The sequence below is a fragment of the Harmonia axyridis genome, chromosome 2, assembly GCF_914767665.1.
Source record: "Harmonia axyridis chromosome 2, icHarAxyr1.1, whole genome shotgun sequence".
Classification (NCBI taxonomy): Eukaryota; Metazoa; Arthropoda; class Insecta; order Coleoptera; family Coccinellidae; genus Harmonia; species Harmonia axyridis.
Window position 1 is genome coordinate 8673144 of NC_059502.1, and position 17339 is coordinate 8690482.

At 36.4% G+C, this 17339-nt stretch overlaps 2 protein-coding genes across 13 annotated transcripts in view; one reads left to right on the forward strand and one right to left on the reverse strand.

The window, feature by feature from the left end:
• Window positions 1-14294, forward strand: part of LOC123673156 (transient receptor potential cation channel subfamily A member 1) — a 52248-nt gene extending 37954 nt beyond the window's left edge. For 4 of the 9 annotated variants that reach the window (XM_045607606.1, XM_045607605.1, XM_045607607.1 and 1 more), the window contains 14 exons: window positions 1434-1612; window positions 3808-4087; window positions 6063-6232; window positions 6544-6688; window positions 7118-7228; window positions 7754-7954; window positions 8036-8068; window positions 8690-8896; window positions 8983-9210; window positions 10171-10449; window positions 10659-10818; window positions 10946-10990; window positions 13184-13314; window positions 13947-14294. In XM_045607606.1, coding sequence (XP_045463562.1) covers window positions 1434-1612; window positions 3808-4087; window positions 6063-6232; window positions 6544-6688; window positions 7118-7228; window positions 7754-7954; window positions 8036-8068; window positions 8690-8896; window positions 8983-9210; window positions 10171-10449; window positions 10659-10818; window positions 10946-10990; window positions 13184-13314; window positions 13947-14096 — 2319 coding nt within the window. In that variant the 3' untranslated portion in view covers window positions 14097-14294. The remainder of the gene's footprint in view (window positions 1-1433; window positions 1613-3807; window positions 4088-6062; window positions 6233-6543; window positions 6689-7117; window positions 7229-7753; window positions 7955-8035; window positions 8069-8689; window positions 8897-8982; window positions 9211-10170; window positions 10450-10658; window positions 10819-10945; window positions 10991-13183; window positions 13315-13946) is intronic. The other 5 variants (XM_045607609.1, XM_045607613.1, XM_045607610.1 and 2 more) reach the window with 3 other exon arrangements.
• Window positions 14295-14467: 173 nt separating this feature from the next.
• The window catches only part of LOC123674227 (epidermal growth factor receptor), a 160130-nt gene continuing 157258 nt past the window's right edge, over window positions 14468-17339 (reverse strand). For 3 of the 4 annotated variants that reach the window (XM_045609154.1, XM_045609152.1, XM_045609151.1), the window contains 3 exons: window positions 16626-17143; window positions 16257-16543; window positions 14468-16061 (listed from right to left, as the gene is read on the reverse strand). In XM_045609154.1, the coding sequence (XP_045465110.1) occupies window positions 15572-16061; window positions 16257-16543; window positions 16626-17143 (1295 nt within the window). In that variant the 3' untranslated portion in view covers window positions 14468-15571. The remainder of the gene's footprint in view (window positions 16062-16256; window positions 16544-16625; window positions 17144-17339) is intronic. The other variant, XM_045609153.1, reaches the window with a different exon arrangement.

Sequence of the window (17339 nt, forward strand, 5' to 3'; positions counted from 1 at the left end):
GGTTCATTTGAATTGAAAAGGTTTTCAGAAAAAACTTTTTCTGCTGAAATATTGAAAAAAAATTGAGTCCTTGACGCCACCATTTTTTTCATAAGAATCCTATTTACTCATGAAACGTTGAGATTCACCCAATTTATGGCATATTGCTGAAATTGTCATCGATTAAGATTTCTAATGATGCAATGATATACTGGGAGTGTCATTTGAAATAAGAAAGTAGCTGTTTTTTCCATAAACATTTAATAAGCCATCGCGGTGAATCACCTTGTGGAGGGTGTTTTTTAGAGCTATAGAACTTTAAATTGCAATAAAACAACGATGGATTATTCGATTGACATGAATTTCATTTATCCGCAAGATAATCTTGTGGCATTACATTTTAAATATGATTTCTGGCATATGACCGCCACGGCTGGCTCGGATGTAGTCCAATTTGGACGTCCAATTTTCGATGACTTTTTCCAAACATTTGTGGCCGTATATCGGCAATAACACGGCGAATGTTGTCTTCCAATTGGTCCAGGGTTTGTGGCTTATCCGCATAGACCAAGGACTTTACATAGCCACACAGAAGGTAGTCTAGCGGTGTTAAATCACAAGATCTTGGAGGCCAATTCACAGGTCCAAAACGTGAAATTAGGCGGTCACCAAACGTGTCTTTCAATAAATCGATTGTGGCACGAGCTGTGTGACATGTTGCGCCGTCTTGTTAGAACCACAGATCCTGGACATCATGGTTGTTCAATTCAGGAATGAAAAAAAGGTAATCATGGCTCTATACCGATCACCATTGACTGTAACGTTCTGGCCATCATCGTTTTTGAAGAAGTACGGACCAATGATTCCACCAGCCCATAAAGCGCACCAAACAGTCAGTTTTTCTGGATGTAACGGTGTTTCGACATACACTTGAGGATTAGCTTCACTCCAAATGCGGCAGTTTTGTTTGTTGACGTAGCCATTCAACCAGAAGTGTGCTTCATCGCTAAACAAAATAAAATGGACGTAGTGCGCGATACGTATTCCGCACAGAACCATTATTTTCGAAATGAAATTGCACTATTTGCAAGCATTGTTCAGGCGTGAGTCTATTCATGATGAATTGCCAAACCAAACTGAGAATAAATCACTTGACAGCTGTTAAATCGGTCGCCATTTCGAACAGTAATGCCAACTTAAAGTTATATACCTCGAAGAAAAACACCCGTTATATTGCATCTTAAATCTACTCGCATCAAAACTATATATTGAAAATTCCCCGCGTATAATGAAAACATGACCTAGACCTGACTTATCTATATCTCCTGGTCCTCCACATCGGATCCGCGGATAAAACATTTACGAAAAAACATTGATGCGAAAGAACCGACTATCGGTTTGCTAGGGGATTGAACCAGTTGGGGTTAATTAAAGTTTGTTTTAATCCTCCCTAGGCCCAGTCCCACTCCAGCTTGCAGCAATTGCTTAACGAGAAGGACGTTTCCGGCTGCGCCCCCCTGCACTATGCCAGCAGGGAGGGACACATAAGGAGTCTGGAAAACCTGATACGTCTGGGGGCTGTTATCAATCTGAAGAACAACAACAACGAGAGTCCGTTACACTTTGCTGCTAGGTAAGTTGTGGCAGGTCGAGTTGAATTTCATATCGCTTCAGGGGTTATTCACACTAGGATCGTTTCAGTTAAGCCAAGCTATTGTTTTTGGGGACATTGTGATCAATGTCCCCAATGAGCTACATACAGAAGTTTATGTTGATACATAAACTTCTGCATGTAGCTTGAATATCTCATTTTCTGTTCAAGAGGAAACACCACGACGTAACATTCTCGTGATCTGCTATATTTTCCCAGAGTAGGAAGAAAACAAATGTGTGCGGTATTGTCAGAATGATCAGTTTGAATCAGGAATATTGCAATAATTCCAACCTTCGTGGAAAAGAAGTACTTCTCGAGTTTTTTTTTTTAAATTTCCAATAAATTAGAGTTTTGCTTCTTCTGAAATGATTTTTGTGGAATTTTTTTCACGAATATTTTTGAAATATATCAGTGCTTTGTAGGAATACTATATCAAGTTTTTTGCGAAAAACGAATAATAAATTTTATTTTCATCCGCTAATTAAAAAGATTGAAAAACTACAATAAAGATTATTGTAGAAATAAATTATTTGAAAACCCCATAAAAATCAGTGATTTTTAGGAAGAAATATCTCTAATTTGGTTTTGAACCAAGCAGTTATCTAGTCAGTACTCTTGGTTTCATTTTATTAACCTAAAAATACTAACTGAATGAAATTTTATACTTAAGAGGAAAATAAAATTTCAAATGTCTATAACCTGGAATTATGGACTAGACATTGCCGCTAAAGTATTCGTTTATAACGGACAGAATTAAATTCGACCACGAATTCTTCATCAGTTAGTCGAAAATAATCGCAAAATATAGACAATACGATGAAATGATATGGCAACTTTAAACAGGAAACAACAGCCAAAAATGTAATTACACGAAGACGAAAATGGCTTGTCCTAATGGAATGGTTTGGCTTAATGGAATGTCCCGTGAAATGGTCCATTATGTTATTAGCCGAATTGTCAGAGTTCAGCAGAAAATGAAGAGAAAATAACAGTCCAAGTATTTTTTTTTTTTTGTTAAGCTGGCGACTAACTACCTTAAGAAAGGTGGAACAGTGTGGGACTCACATTAGCTACTCACTAAACCTAACCTACTGTATGAAATTTTCGAGTTATAAACTCCTTCATCCAGATCTGATAGGGATAAAATGACAAGAAATGGGATTGCCTGTCTCCTTTCGTGGGTTTTCAGAAAAATATATTTGCTGAACGGTCATTTTGTGAGAGGATTGAGTATTATAGTGCACCATTTACTGGCGGTCATCGAAAGATTTAATTTTGAGTACAAGTTTTGGACGCTTGTAACTTGTAGAAGTTTCGCCGTAGTTGAGAGATTCTTTGAATAATCGACAGGGAGAACAGGACAAGTCTGAAAGTGTTGAATCATATGAACACGTTAAACCTAGATGATACTTCACCCCAATATAACTGTTAAAACCGCAATAAAATCTGTTTAGTGATATGCGATTAGAGTGTACTGACAGAGAAAATTGAAAAAAAATTGTGTTCTATAGGTATTTCTCATAGCCCAGGCAATTTTTTTCAGGAATCATTGAAATGTTTAGATACACCTTCTTCAACTGCTTCATTATACCAGTATAGAACGCTTCAATTATTTTGGAAATGAATATGCTCCACAATTTTATAGATTTTGGTAGGCAAAGATTTTGTGATATATGAGATATTAATGTGGTATTCACATTGTGGTCAGATCTTTCTTTTTCCAGAACATGAATGAACTTGTACGTTATTTACGTTTTGAAATCCTTGCGAAATATTATTCATGTAATTTTCTCTATAGCTTAATGCCATAATTTCGGAGTTATAGCTATATTTACATTATTTACATTATTTACTTCTTACATAAAACAAACATTTAAAGATTATTCATAGTGAACGAGTTTATTCAATGATAGCCATCTAAATGGCTATGAGGCGTTCCATTCTCAAAACTCAATCTGTAGAATTTTATATCCAGTAATTGAAATAGCTTCAAGGAATAGTCACTTCCAATCCTAACAATTCTTCCAGATCACACAAAATCAATCTCAATTTCATTCCATCGGATCCATTTCGGGAACAGATACAGATCGCTCCGATTCCGCATTGTCACCCCAAAACACTCCCAGCAGTCTCCAAACAATCCTCTAATCCACTCTCTTTCCCTTTTTTCACAGGTTCGGACGTTTCCACACCGTCAAACAGCTTTTGGACAGCGAGAAGGGGACGTTCATCATAAACGAATGCGACGGGGAGGGTCTTACCCCCCTCCACATAGCCTCCCAACACGGCCATACCAGAATTGTGCAACTGCTGCTTAACAGGGGGGCTCTGCTGCACCGAGATCACAACGGTAGAAATCCGCTGCATCTGGCGGCCATGAACGGATTCACTCAGACTATGGAGCTTCTGCTCTCCGTGCATTCTCATCTGCTGGACCAGACGGACAAAGATGGGGTGAGCGAGTTGACTTTTTAAATTGAAATAATTCGAGTTTTTTTGGTACATGCAGAGGTGCAAAGAGAGTGTTCAGAGTACTTCGCCCGAGGAGCTGATAAATTTTATCTTTGGTCTTTTTTATACAAATATTACTTCTTCTTCTCTCTTTAATTACAATTCTCTAGCCTACAAACAGCCCCTTGCAACAACTCGAGAATTAGCTAGGCTCAGCAGTGATGCTATGTACCCAAGAAAATTTCTTCTGCTTCCAATTCTCAATCGTACGATCGACACAAAAAGATTATGATATTGCGCAGTCGTGTTTCACTCGGTGGAAGTAGAAGCATTCTCTAGAAAATATAAAAATGATAATGATAACTGTGAACCATATACATTAATTGAACGGAACTGGAACAGCAACAGATCAAAACCAGAGTAACCATAGTCTTGTCCAAAGAAGTTTGATTTGCGACAGAGAATAAATTCAAGAAACTTTGTCAATTGGGGTCACAATATGCATCTTCTTCTTTTGATCCAAAATGTCAGCACTCGAAAATTCTCTTATAAAGGGTCATCGATTTCGTGGTTCCAAAAGTGAACGTAAAAAAACACACTTTCATTCAGAACAAATATTTATTTTTAAATGATGCTTGCATCGTGCCATTATGTGTAGAATACAACATCTTCAAAATGTCCTCCCCATGATCTTTTTAATTTTTGATGACTTCCCGGCAAATTTCGGCAATTTCACCAATAACTTGATGGATTTTGGTCAATAGTCTGAGAATTATCGGCATAAACACGATTTTTCGCATAACCCAAAAAAAATCCAGAGGTAATGAATCACTAGAATGTGGTGGCCAATTCACATCGTCAAGATGAGAAATTACTATAACTTTTTTTAAGATAAGAGCAAAATCTCTCTAGTTCTCCAGTTATTGGGTCTTCGTTTTTCAATATTCTTCTTAAATTTCTATGATTTTGATGATGTGATCAACATGAATTCAGATTTTCTATGATTCAACATGACCAACAAAAATTTCGCAAAAAGCTTCAAATAAATATTTTACTTTCAAATGCAAATTTTCATCTTGATTGAATCGGTAGTATTGCAATTGAGAGGGATTACCATCACGTGGCTATCAGTCAAACATTAGGTACCCATTCATTTTCCCTCTGGCGCTCCTGCGATATCTAAACTTTGTTCGATGTACGAAGTTGTACATTCACTTTGTCTTCTTCCTCTTCACGAAGCACTGTACAACGATCGATTATTTTCTTTCCAAAATTATAGTGTTACTTCTTTTCAAAAGATTTTGTATGTTTTTTTCTCGTATATTTCAAAAATATATCAGTGCTTTGTACATTGAACATATATCATCAATTTTTTTTCACTCGAAAATTAAAAATTATGTCATTCCACAAGGTAGATTATTGTTTGAAGGAATTTTGTGAAAACCCTTTAAAAATCGGTGGTTTTAAGAGTAAATGTCTCCAATTTAGTTTTGAACTTCTTAACAGCAAAATAAAACTTTCGAACGGCGCTATATCTACGGAACCCCGATTTTGCCCATTAACGAACTCAATCGCGTCATTTGAGAATATGAAACTTCCTGGAAGTTGTTTCTGTGAATTTACAACTGGAATGAGTGAAATCTCCAAGTTTATTCCAACGCGGTCAAACTAACCCTGAAAACAAGAATTCTCTAAATTTCTTGAGTTGGATCGAAAACTTCTGCTGAAGCATTTAAACTTCATTCTCTGAATAAATTCAAAACGAATAAAATCCCTTGCATAACGACAATATAAAACAGTTCAAATTGTGTCACAACATGTACCTAGGCGTTGAGTCACAGAAATTCCGTTTTCTCTATCAAGAAAATGAACAAACGGAACCCACCTAGCGTTAGAATGCAGACCATAATTCATTTACAGCGGAATAAAGGAACAAAAAATCTTAATTGCTGCCCCAATTTGAATACATCATTTTCAGAACACTGCTCTCCATTTGGCGACTATGGAAAACAAGCCCAATGCAATTTCCCTGTTGCTGAGCATGGATTGCAGGCTGCTGCACAATTCTACGGAACTCAGCGCGATAGACTACGCCATCTATTACAAATACCCAGAAGCTGCGCTCGCCATGGTAACGCACGAAACCAGGTATGATAATTACCATTGATATTTCAATTTCTAGGAATTAGAACTTGGAACTAAATTGAATTGACCATACCTGGCTTAAAATTGGAAGACAGCGCAATCTGTTCGGGGAACGTTCGCTCAAAAAAATTCACTAGTAGAATCTTACTTATAATTTGAGAAATTTCAGGAATAATAAAATTCTCTCACCGAAAATGAAAGTAAAACAGTTTAACTTGATCATGTCTTCAAGTCATTCCAAATTGAATAAAATATGATCTGATGAACTGGATATGAAAAGATGCCCTGATGAATTTTATATGTTTCTTTTGCAGAGCTAAAGAAGTGATGTTGTTGAAGTCTTATAAGCATCCCTGTGTCACTCTGGCTCTTATAGCTTCGATGCCAAAGGTTTTTGAATCCGTACAAGATAAGTGTATCACAAAGGCCAACTGCAAAAAAGACTCCAAATCATTCTATGTGAGTATCTACAATATACTAAATCCTTCATAGATACTCACCAGTATTACTGTTCCTTAGATTCAAGTTGAAAAAATGTGTTCTGAGTGTACCCAACACTTCTGATTTCACAAAGAACATTATTCTTTTTGCTTTCCAAACTGCTTTCTATGTTGAACTGCCACTTTACAAATTTCGATTTGACTTCAAAATCATTTTGGTATCCAACATAAACAGGCATAAATGGAGAATTCTTAAAAAAAATTAGTAAACTAATAGACTAATATTTGAGTAAGTTCCATATTTCTCGGAAGGATAGTAAGACCATTGGTTAAAATGAATGAGGAACCCCAATGTTTCACTAACGAATTTATTCAAATATTGACATTGCCAAGACGAAATAAGATTTCATACTCTGGGTGACCCTAAATCGACCTTGGTCCTTTTCAGATCAAATACAACTTCCAATGTTTACAATGTCCAGAGTTCTACGCTGATATGGATGGCAAGACTGGGGAGGCTTTGAATATATACAGACCCATACCCCTTCCAGCTTTGAATGTAAGTTAAACAATCCCACAAAGTCATTCAAATAGTAGGAAGCATCCTTATTCAGTTCGAAAAGTTCAGGTCCAGATAGATAGAATTCAACACAAGCCTGGACGAGTATCTCGATTGACACATATAGAGGGTGCGACAACAACTTTTTTTTTGAGAAATTCAATGAATCAAGGTTGGATATTTTATAATGGGGGATATTGAGTAAAATTCAGTATTCTAATAATTTATATGATCTTATGATGCCCCGTTACATTTCCTCTGCTAATACTGAGATTCATCGACACATATGCTTGATTGTTTGAAATTAATATTTTGTATTGCTCTTTCTCAAAAGTATATATATATATGATCTTATCACACTTACAAAATATCCAGCCAATTGATAGAATCTCTTATGTATGAACATAAGTTTTCAATTAAACTGACAAAATCAGAAAATTTTTGAGAACATTTTTGAGTTGTTGGCCCTCATATGTAATAATTCAGCTCTATGTGAACTACTATGTGGATTTTCTCCTTTTTAAGGCTATGGTGTCTCATGGCAGAGTAGAACTTCTAGCACACCCCTTAAGTCAAAAGTACCTACAGATGAAATGGAACTCCTACGGAAAATACTTCCATTTTGTCAATGTGATTTTCTACAGCTTCTTCCTTGGTTTCGTCACCTGCTTTTCTGCCCAATTGATGGCTAGGCATGGAGATGATGGCAAGAATTTCACACAAAACGTGAGATATGTTTTCGAAATTGATTTATATACCTTTGTCAACTATTGACACAATATTTTCATCATGAATGCTTTGTTTTAGTCGTTTCAGATGAAGGGTTCGAAATGTCGTAAGGTAGGTGGACATCGGTAGCAGAAATTAGTAGAACTATGAGTTTTATTTTTCTCACACTTCAAGATTTACTGATCTGCACAATTTTATGATCTTTATATTCAACTATATAAATTTTGTTACTTTCAAGAAATGCTTAAAAAGTAGGTAACTGTTGGCAAATTAGTTTGTGTGGGTAGATTCACCAATGAGTTGCGTAAATAAATTTCAATCATTTGAAGACTTAGCCATTTGCTTCCAAGATCCTATTTCATTTCTAGGTTATTTTGTTACCGAATTTCTTCACGTTAACCAAATTTTCAACAAAATGGAACCATTAAGTTTAAATATAATTTTGAAAGCTGTCAGACAGCAAATTAACGTCCAAAGATTTAGTTCAATCGAGAAAAATGTGCGTAAAATCGTAATTCAAATACTCCACAATCGAAAATACGATCAACACCTGGTGTATTATGTGCACCTAAAATTCTCAAAGGAGTATTGGTCCATCCTAAATAAAGAATAGCTGATTAAAATGCTTCATTAGAGTACATCACTGCTTCCTTCGACGTAGAATCTTTAACATCACAAAAAATACTGTAGTTGATATAAAATTCTCTGATCAAACGAAATATATTTTTGCAGGAAACACTGGACATTGAACAAAGTATGCATGATCTCCTAAATGTTGAAATATCTACGGTGATATACGTCAGCGCCTTAGGTATCCTAGGATGCCTAGGTTTGGGCGTCATCAAGGAAGGCATCCAGTTTTACCAACAGAAGTGGATGTACTTACTAGACCCGATAAACCTGGTGACTTGGATTCTTTATGGAGCTGCTATGGTCATGGTAAGTTTTTTATTTTTATTTATAAAAGATTGCAGTATTATTGTTTGGTCAGTGCACTTTTCTACCATTAAGATTGAATGATCTAGGTGCTTCCGATACTGGGAGGGGAGTTTCATGATCTTCACTTCTCTTGCGCTTCAATTGTTGTTTTTCTGAGTTGGTTCAATTTGTTGCTGCTTCTGCAGAGGTTCGACCAAGTAGGGATATACGTGGTGATGTTCCTAGAAATTCTCCAGACGCTGATAAAAGTACTTATGGTATTCTCCATATTGATCATAGCCTTTGGATTAGCGTTCTACATTCTTCTGTCTAAGGTGAGCAAAATTGTTTTTTTTTTTAATTTTATATTATACTACAGAGATAATCCTTTGAAAAAAAAATTGATTTTTTATATGTGTCTAGTCGCCAGTGATTTCAGTCCCTTGATGATTTGACAAATTTTTTCTCCAGAAATTCAGGAAGACTCATTATTCTAATCCAATTCAGGTCTGGAACTGGCTTCGGAACTGAACAACTTTGACACCGCAAAACTCGATTACGTTGTAATGAATGCAGAAAAGTTCTGTTATTCCAATTTTGGATAATAGAAATACAATGCAATTATTCTCCAGGTTTTCATCTTAAAACGGGATTCGTTATTATGGAAATGTTGTGTAATCGATGAAGGCTTGCCCGAATTATAGTCGACAAGACTAAAGAATTTCATCAACATTCGAGTTTCATCAATATTCACATTGCAGTTTCGAATTTGCCAACCTCTTGCTTGTGATAACCCAAGTTTAGTTAATCCTGAAGTTCTCATCATTATTAAATATTGATCGAGTAGGTATCCTTTTCCGAGAATTTATATAATACTTGGAAAATGCAATTAATACTTTCACCAAGACATGCTTCATCGAACTTATTTCCTAATTTATTAGATATTCGAGTTGTTGGTTAATTTATGCACTCCATTTAGTTTCGAGAGTTGAAAAAATTTAGATTATTACTTCGTATTCAGGTGAAGAAAATTTAGTGATTACATTTGGCATGAAAAATGTTTGTGAGATCGGAAAAAAATATTGGATATGCCCTCAGGAAAAGTGCTAACCGTAGACACGTGTTTCGGGCTTTTGGCCCTCATCAGTACGGTAAAAAAGTGTAAGATGAGCATTACTTGATGAAAAACAACAAACAAACGGAGTTCACAACCTTGCTCTATAATTGCTCTATAATTTGACCCTTGATAACCTTTTTCACATATGTTTGTTAGATTTTAAATGACCTTCTTTCAGGGTCACCACCTTTCCTTCAGAACCATACCGATGTCCTTGGCAAGGACCTTCTCCATGATGCTGGGTGAGATAGACTTCCTAGGAACCTACGTCAAACCCTACTATCTCACGTTGAACGAAGAGAAATCCTTCCTTCCCTTTCCTATTCCTGCTTTCTTCATCCTAGGCATTTTCATGGTGCTGATGCCCATTCTGCTCATGAATCTGCTCATCGGTTTGGCGGTTGGAGACATCGAATCTGTCAGGAGAAACGCTCAACTGAAGAGGCTCGCAATGCAGGTAAGAAGAATTTTCATTGATTAGCATCGTTGCCAATTCTCCAGTTTCAGCAGGAGTTCTATTAATTATGGTCATTCTTTTGCCATGTCACTTTGCAAGTTTACTCAATGATTTTATAATTTTTACAACAGATTTGTGTTAGGAAGAATTATTTATAAGTTTCACGTGTGTGAATAGTTTTATATCATATTTTTTGTTGTCTTATTTAGGTAGTACTGCATACAGAGCTTGAGTCAAAGCTGCCAAAAATGATCCTCGAGAAAGTAGATAAAGTCGAGCTTATAGAATATCCAAACGATACCAAACATGAGCTTGGATTATGGGAATCAATTTTCAGAAAATGGTTTGGAGATCCTTTCTCAGATGAAGGTTAGTCAACACTACACATTTCGTTTTATAATTCCAATTATCGAATATAATTCGTAAGCTTAACAAACAGAAAATTTTATAGGAGAAAGACTTAAAATATCATTCATTGATATTTCAACCTTTACAGGAAAAATGCAGAATGCCTTATTTCATCTCACTGCAAGAAAAAACGGTATGAGATCGATTATATTTCGGTGGTTTGTCCTCAAAAAGCTTAATGTCAGTTCGTTTTTGTTCCAGTCCTCGTACTGCGATTTTGTGAAACAAATCTAAACAAATAATTGTGTTTTGTCATTGCTTTCATATGTAGACGAGGGAAAATGGAAATATTCCACATTTACATATCATATTTTCAGCTGTATGAAATGGTATTGCATATTTTTAATAGCTGGATAGATTCAATTATGAAAACTTCGAATATTATTCGTTTAGATGCATAAATGAATACATTTGCCGAATTTTTATAACAATAGGAACGTGAAAATAAAGATTGTCATTACAAATTGAGTTCCAATTTTATGATAATGATTCTCGGCCTTTTTTTCACTCTTTCATCTTCACTCCTTTGAAAAAATAACATACAGTACGACCCACAAAAACATGCTTACAATTACAAGTTGAACAAATAAAAATTGACAAGTATCTTCCACTTCGTTTTCTAAACAAATTCATAATAAGGGAAATATTTGGCTGACTCTTTCATATATGTATATTTTTCTTCAAATATTTTTACTCTACAACGTTATGTATTACCTAATTCTGTGAAAAGAAATTTCTCGATAAAGTAAGATACTTCACATTTACTGTTATTCAGATGACGATCCTAAATATTCTAAATCCTGAAAATATTGCATATATAAGGTGTGTGAATAAGTCTTTCCCGTTTTTTTTCAAATTTTGAGCCTTTATTGTGAAAAAATGGTTACAAATGAATTATTGAAAGTATTGGCCATCGCTAGCTACAACTTTTCCCCATCTTTCTGGCAACATACGAATCCCGTTACGAAAAAATTCGACCGGTTTGGCCTCTATCCAGTCATCCACCCATTTTTTGGCTTCCTCGTAGGAATGGAAGTGCTGGTCAGCCAGGCCATGCGTCATCGATCTGAAGAGATGGTAATCAGACGGAGCAATGTCTGGACTATACGGCGGGTGGGGTAGGACTTCCCATTTGAGCGTTTCTAAGTATGTTTTCACCGGCTGTGCAACATGTGGGCGAGCATTGTCATGTTGCAAAATAACTTTGTCGGAGTATTGTGGCCGTTTTTCTCGCAGTGCGCGGCTCAAACGCATCAATTGTCGTCGATAGACCTCGCCTGTGATCCTTTCATTCGGTTTCAGAAGCTCATAGTAAACCACACATAGCTGGTCCCACCATATACAGAGCATGAGCTTGGCGCCATGAATATTTGGCTTGGCCGTCGATGATGATGCATGGCCGGGTAGTCCCCATGATTTTCTTCGCTTCGGATTATCGTAACGGATCCACTTTTCATCGCCAGTCACGATACGATGCAGAAAACCCTTTCTTTTATGTCGCTGAAGCAGCTGTTCGCAAGTGAAAAAACGCCGTTCGACGTCTCTCAGCTTCAGTTCGTACGGCACCCAATTTCCTTGCTTTTGGATCATTCCCATGGCTTTCAAACGCTTGGAAATGGTTGTTCGGTCAACTCCCAATGCTTCAGCAGGTTCTTCTTGCGTTTGACACGAATCTTCATCAAGCAAAGTCGCCAATTCTTGATCTTCAAAGATTTGCGGCCTCCCGGAACGCTCCTTGTCTTCCACGTCGAAATCTCCTCTTTTGAAGCGTCGAAACCATCCGCGAACACTTGAATCATCGACACAACCTTCTCCATAAGCTTCCTGAAGCAACCGATGCGCCTCGGCAGCAGATTTCTTCAAATTGAACCAATAAAGTGAAACTTCCCGCAAATGACGTCGACTCGGCTCAAATTTCGACATTTTCACGATTTCAAAAATTTATGATGCGAAAAAATTTCAACTAATGTGTTAGTGTGAAATTGTTGACAGATGAATAAGCTTTGATTATGACATATGTAACCATTAAATACTCGCACAGTATTGGTGGCGCCATCTCTTACAAAAAACGGGAAAGACTTATTCACACACCTGATAATATGTGGCTTTCTACGAAAAATCAAGTCTCAAACTTATCTGTTTTCTGGCAAACGTCATTGTAACTCTTTTTTACAAGACAGAAAATCGTTTATGTGAAAATTTCGCTTACTTATCTCATCGTCCCCAGCTTTATTTTCAGAGCCAGCTAATCTGTTCAATTAGCAAAAGTCAGAATGTTTCTGAATAATTTCGGATAGAATCTAACTTCTGCCCTTTATTTTCTCAGCCATGGACGTAGTGGGCGTTGATAATACGGAGGATTATCTTGTGACGGAAATTTCGAAAACTAAGAGGAGGCTTAAAGATTTGTCGTATGCCTTGGAAACTCAACAACAATACTTGAGGCTCATCGTCCAGGTGAGTATCAGAATCTGTTGGGAAATATTATTTGGTTTGAATTGAATTGAAATTTTAGAACATCATTTGGACCTTTTAGTACAGTGCTTCTTTAACTGATGAATCATTTTGATTCTGAAATAAAAAAGGCTGTTTTAGGTATTTGAATTGAAATTACAGTCAGTTTTTCGCAAATATCAACAACAAAAATTTAGTGATATAGTGAACAAACAATTACCAGAACTTGTGAAATCACTTCTCATATACACCTATATAGGTACAGTCCTTTTGCGTCCAAGGGCGCAAATAGCACTGAATGAAACAGCACTCCTAAAGCTCCTGACTTCACGTCAGTATTTTTCTCCCAATTCATGTATTTAAAATGCAGATGGTATTTTAAATCTATTTGAATTAATGAAAACCAGATACTAACTCAATAACAGAAAAAAGTTAAAAAGTACAACACTCTCAAAATGTGGTATCGAAGTAAATTAGGGAGGAAAAAAAAATTCAAATACCTCTAAATAGATGTGAGCTATTTGGAAGTCTGTGGAACACTTAATAATATTGATTTAAATAAGCCAATTAAAGAATTAAATAGAAACGCTAAATGATGAAGAAATTTGGAAGAATAACATTGATTTTTTCTGCAGAAAATGGAGATCAAGACAGAATCAGATGACGTGGATGAAGGGGTGTCTACCAGCGAATCAAATCCAACACAGGGTTCAGGACATAAGTGGACCTCACCTAAAATAAGGAAAAAACTTGGTTCAGTGTTGAACTTCAATAAGAGCATATGAAACTGTCCACCTCAACTTATCAGTATTCACTGTTATTCAAATTTATTCGGCCATAGCAAAATAGATTATAGATACCCACACCAGGATGTGGATGTCTATTTTCTTCTTTATCTCAAATTCGAAAACATCCTGATATTTTCGAATTTAAGATTTATTTTTTCAATGTTCTACAGTAGAGAATAAAGGTCTCCATATACAAATATATGTTTTTCAATAATTGGTACACATAGCATTCCTTTAAGTCGAAAATAGTAAAATAAGTTTAGTAGTAGTGAAAAAAGATGATAAAAGAGAAATTAATAAGTTTCAATATCACTCTAAAATTTTCGAAACTTCGAAATGAAGGTTGAAATTCAAAGAAAAAACTCTGAAATTATTCAATATATATTTATTAATTTCTTCATTAAATATACAAGTATGTAAAGAATTCTTCCAAATCTTTATTACACTAAGGCACTTGATACATAAAAATAAAATGGCACGAACTTAGCGCAAACAAAACAGAGAATTAACAAATCATAAAATTTGACATATTTAAAATTACAAAAAATACATACAGTTGAGATTTCATTCGAGAAAAAAAACGTAGGAGAAACTATTAACATACAAATGGAGGAATTGTCTCGTGCTTTACAAAATTATTTGTTCAAATATCATTTTATACAGGTTAAATTAGTTATATCACAGATAAGAAGGGGCAAGATAATTCTAGGATATATCAGTTGGATCCTACTTCGATCGTAATTTTCAAAACTATCATTGAAAACTGAAAAAAATCAAAAATTTCATGAAGAAAACAAAAACTGATATCATACAAAAATTTGCTGTAGAATTAGGGTAATATTGGTTTGGAGTTTGGGTCGATCGAAGTTGGATTCCGTAAATATTGGCAGATTTAATAGCTCACCCGATATATTAGTAAAAAAAACTATATCTACATCATTTCTATACAAGGAAACGCTTCTCCAGACATTCAAAATTATGTACAGTCTGCCATAACCCAAATGGCACTAAGTTATTGTCATTTCACAATTCGATTGACAGGTTTGAAGGACTTAACATCTACAACCTAACTATTCAACATTAAGTAACACGGAAACATTCTTTTGGCACAGCCCTTCTCAGGAAGTACTACAGGCCCTTCAGATCGCAAGCAATATGGAAAATGACCCAAAATTTGTGCGTATAGTTATTGCTATAGATACATCGAAATGTGTAAAAGACTCAGAAAGTGAAGCCCGAAACTGACTTGTAAATTCGTAGAAAAAGATATGATTTAGTATCACTTCTTCACTATGAAGATTTTGGCATAAGTTAAGAGACCCTTGGAATAAAATTTAGGTGGCAAGAACTAGAGTTCATTCTCTCATTCTCCACCTCATCACTGGGATTGGTACTCTTTTTTTCTTCCGAGTACCTAGAAATTTCAATGCAAACCCTACGACTCAGTTCTAATCCCTAGGAAGTGATCTAAACTACACACTCCATCCAACTACAGTGGTGTCGTTGCCACATTTGAGAGGTTGCAGTTCTCTCTGCATCCTGTCGAAGTCGTTGTAGTACTCGTGGTCAGATTCCTCCTCAGAACTTCTAGGTGTCTGCGTGGGTGGTATCATGGAGCTCTCAGAGTTATTCGATGACGTCGTAGCCTGCACAAACTCTGGCACTGGTGGTAGACCGATGGTCTGGGTAGGAGGTTCGTTGTTGAGGAGATACTCTGGATTGTCGATGTTGGTCTTGTAGAACTCAGGGTAGGTCACATAGGTGTTGCTTCCTGCATCCGACTTCGAGTCTATGATGTCAACGTAGGCAGAAGCAGCTACTGAATTCTGTGGTGAAGGCATTAAGTAGTCATCCTCATCTACAGGAAGATCAAGTTTGAGATTGCCTACCTGGGCCTGAGCTCTGCTGCCAGAGTCGTATTCATCAGATCCTGTGTCATCTCGCATCTTCACCGATTCACCACTGGAATAAAAACAAATATTTGTTTAGTATGATCGTCCTGTGTGCAAATGAGGAGATCCTTATAGCTGAGTAGTTCCATAGATCTATTTGGTTTTTATAATGAACACAAATCTTCAATTTTTACTACCAGACTATATAGATCTATATAACGCTACATAAGTAAGATATATGGTATTAGTGAAATCATGAACCAACCTGAATTTCGAAATGTCGGATTTCATAGTTCCCAAAGACGTTGGCTCCTGCTGGGAATATCTCAAGAGTTTGTGGTTGAAGTTGTTTTGGTACTGGGAAGCCACACTTCCTTCCGAAAATTGTGAAAGTGATGGCCACAACTTATCACTATTAGAGGGTATAGGGGTTAAAGAAGACAGTCCACGTAGAGGAGCCCTCGATTTTGGTTGGAGATACTCTTCTCCTAAAACTCCTTCAGACTGAGTTTCACTAGTTTCAATACTTGGAGTACCGAAAGATCTTGGGTCCTGAAAATAAATCCATTTAGTATCAAATTTTCCAAGGTTTTGAGTTGGTTTCTCTAATTAATACCAAGAAAGAGTCACTTACGTGAATTATCTGGGAGTTCTGCAGTCTCATAAACTTATCACCAGGAATAGCAAGATACCTGCCAGGATCTCTGGCCATCTTCGAAAACTCGTCCACTAACTCTTTAAAGCTAGGTCGACTCTCAGCATCTAACATCCAACATTTTATCATCACCATATAGATGTCGATGCTGGCAACTGAAGGCTGGGGCAGTCTCTCCCCCTTCTCCAAAATTTCAGGTACATCTCTAGCAGGTATATTGTCGTAAGGTCGCTTGCCGAAGGTAAGAAGTTCCCAAACTGTCACTCCAAACGCCCAAACGTCGGATTTGTGCGTGAATATCCTATGTTGGATGCATTCGAGGGCTAGCCATTTTATTGGCATTTTTCCACCGGCTGCTTTGTACTCTTCTTCGTTGATGTCCAGGAGCTTGGCGAGACCAAAATCGGTGATCTTGACACACCCTGGAGTTTGTACTAAGACGTTTCGTGCTGCCAAGTCCCTGTGGACAAGTCGTTTTTCTTCGAGATATGCCATACCTGGAAACGAAGAGAATTATTGGTAAACTACAAACTATTGATGATATATCTAATAAATATGTCCTCAAGTGCTCTTGTAGGTATAATAATACTATTAGTGGGCAAAGAAAGTTAACCTAGATCTAAAAAATAATTGCAGGTAAGTATTTAGGATATATTCAAGAACAGAACAGTCTCACGCAACTGTGACTAACTA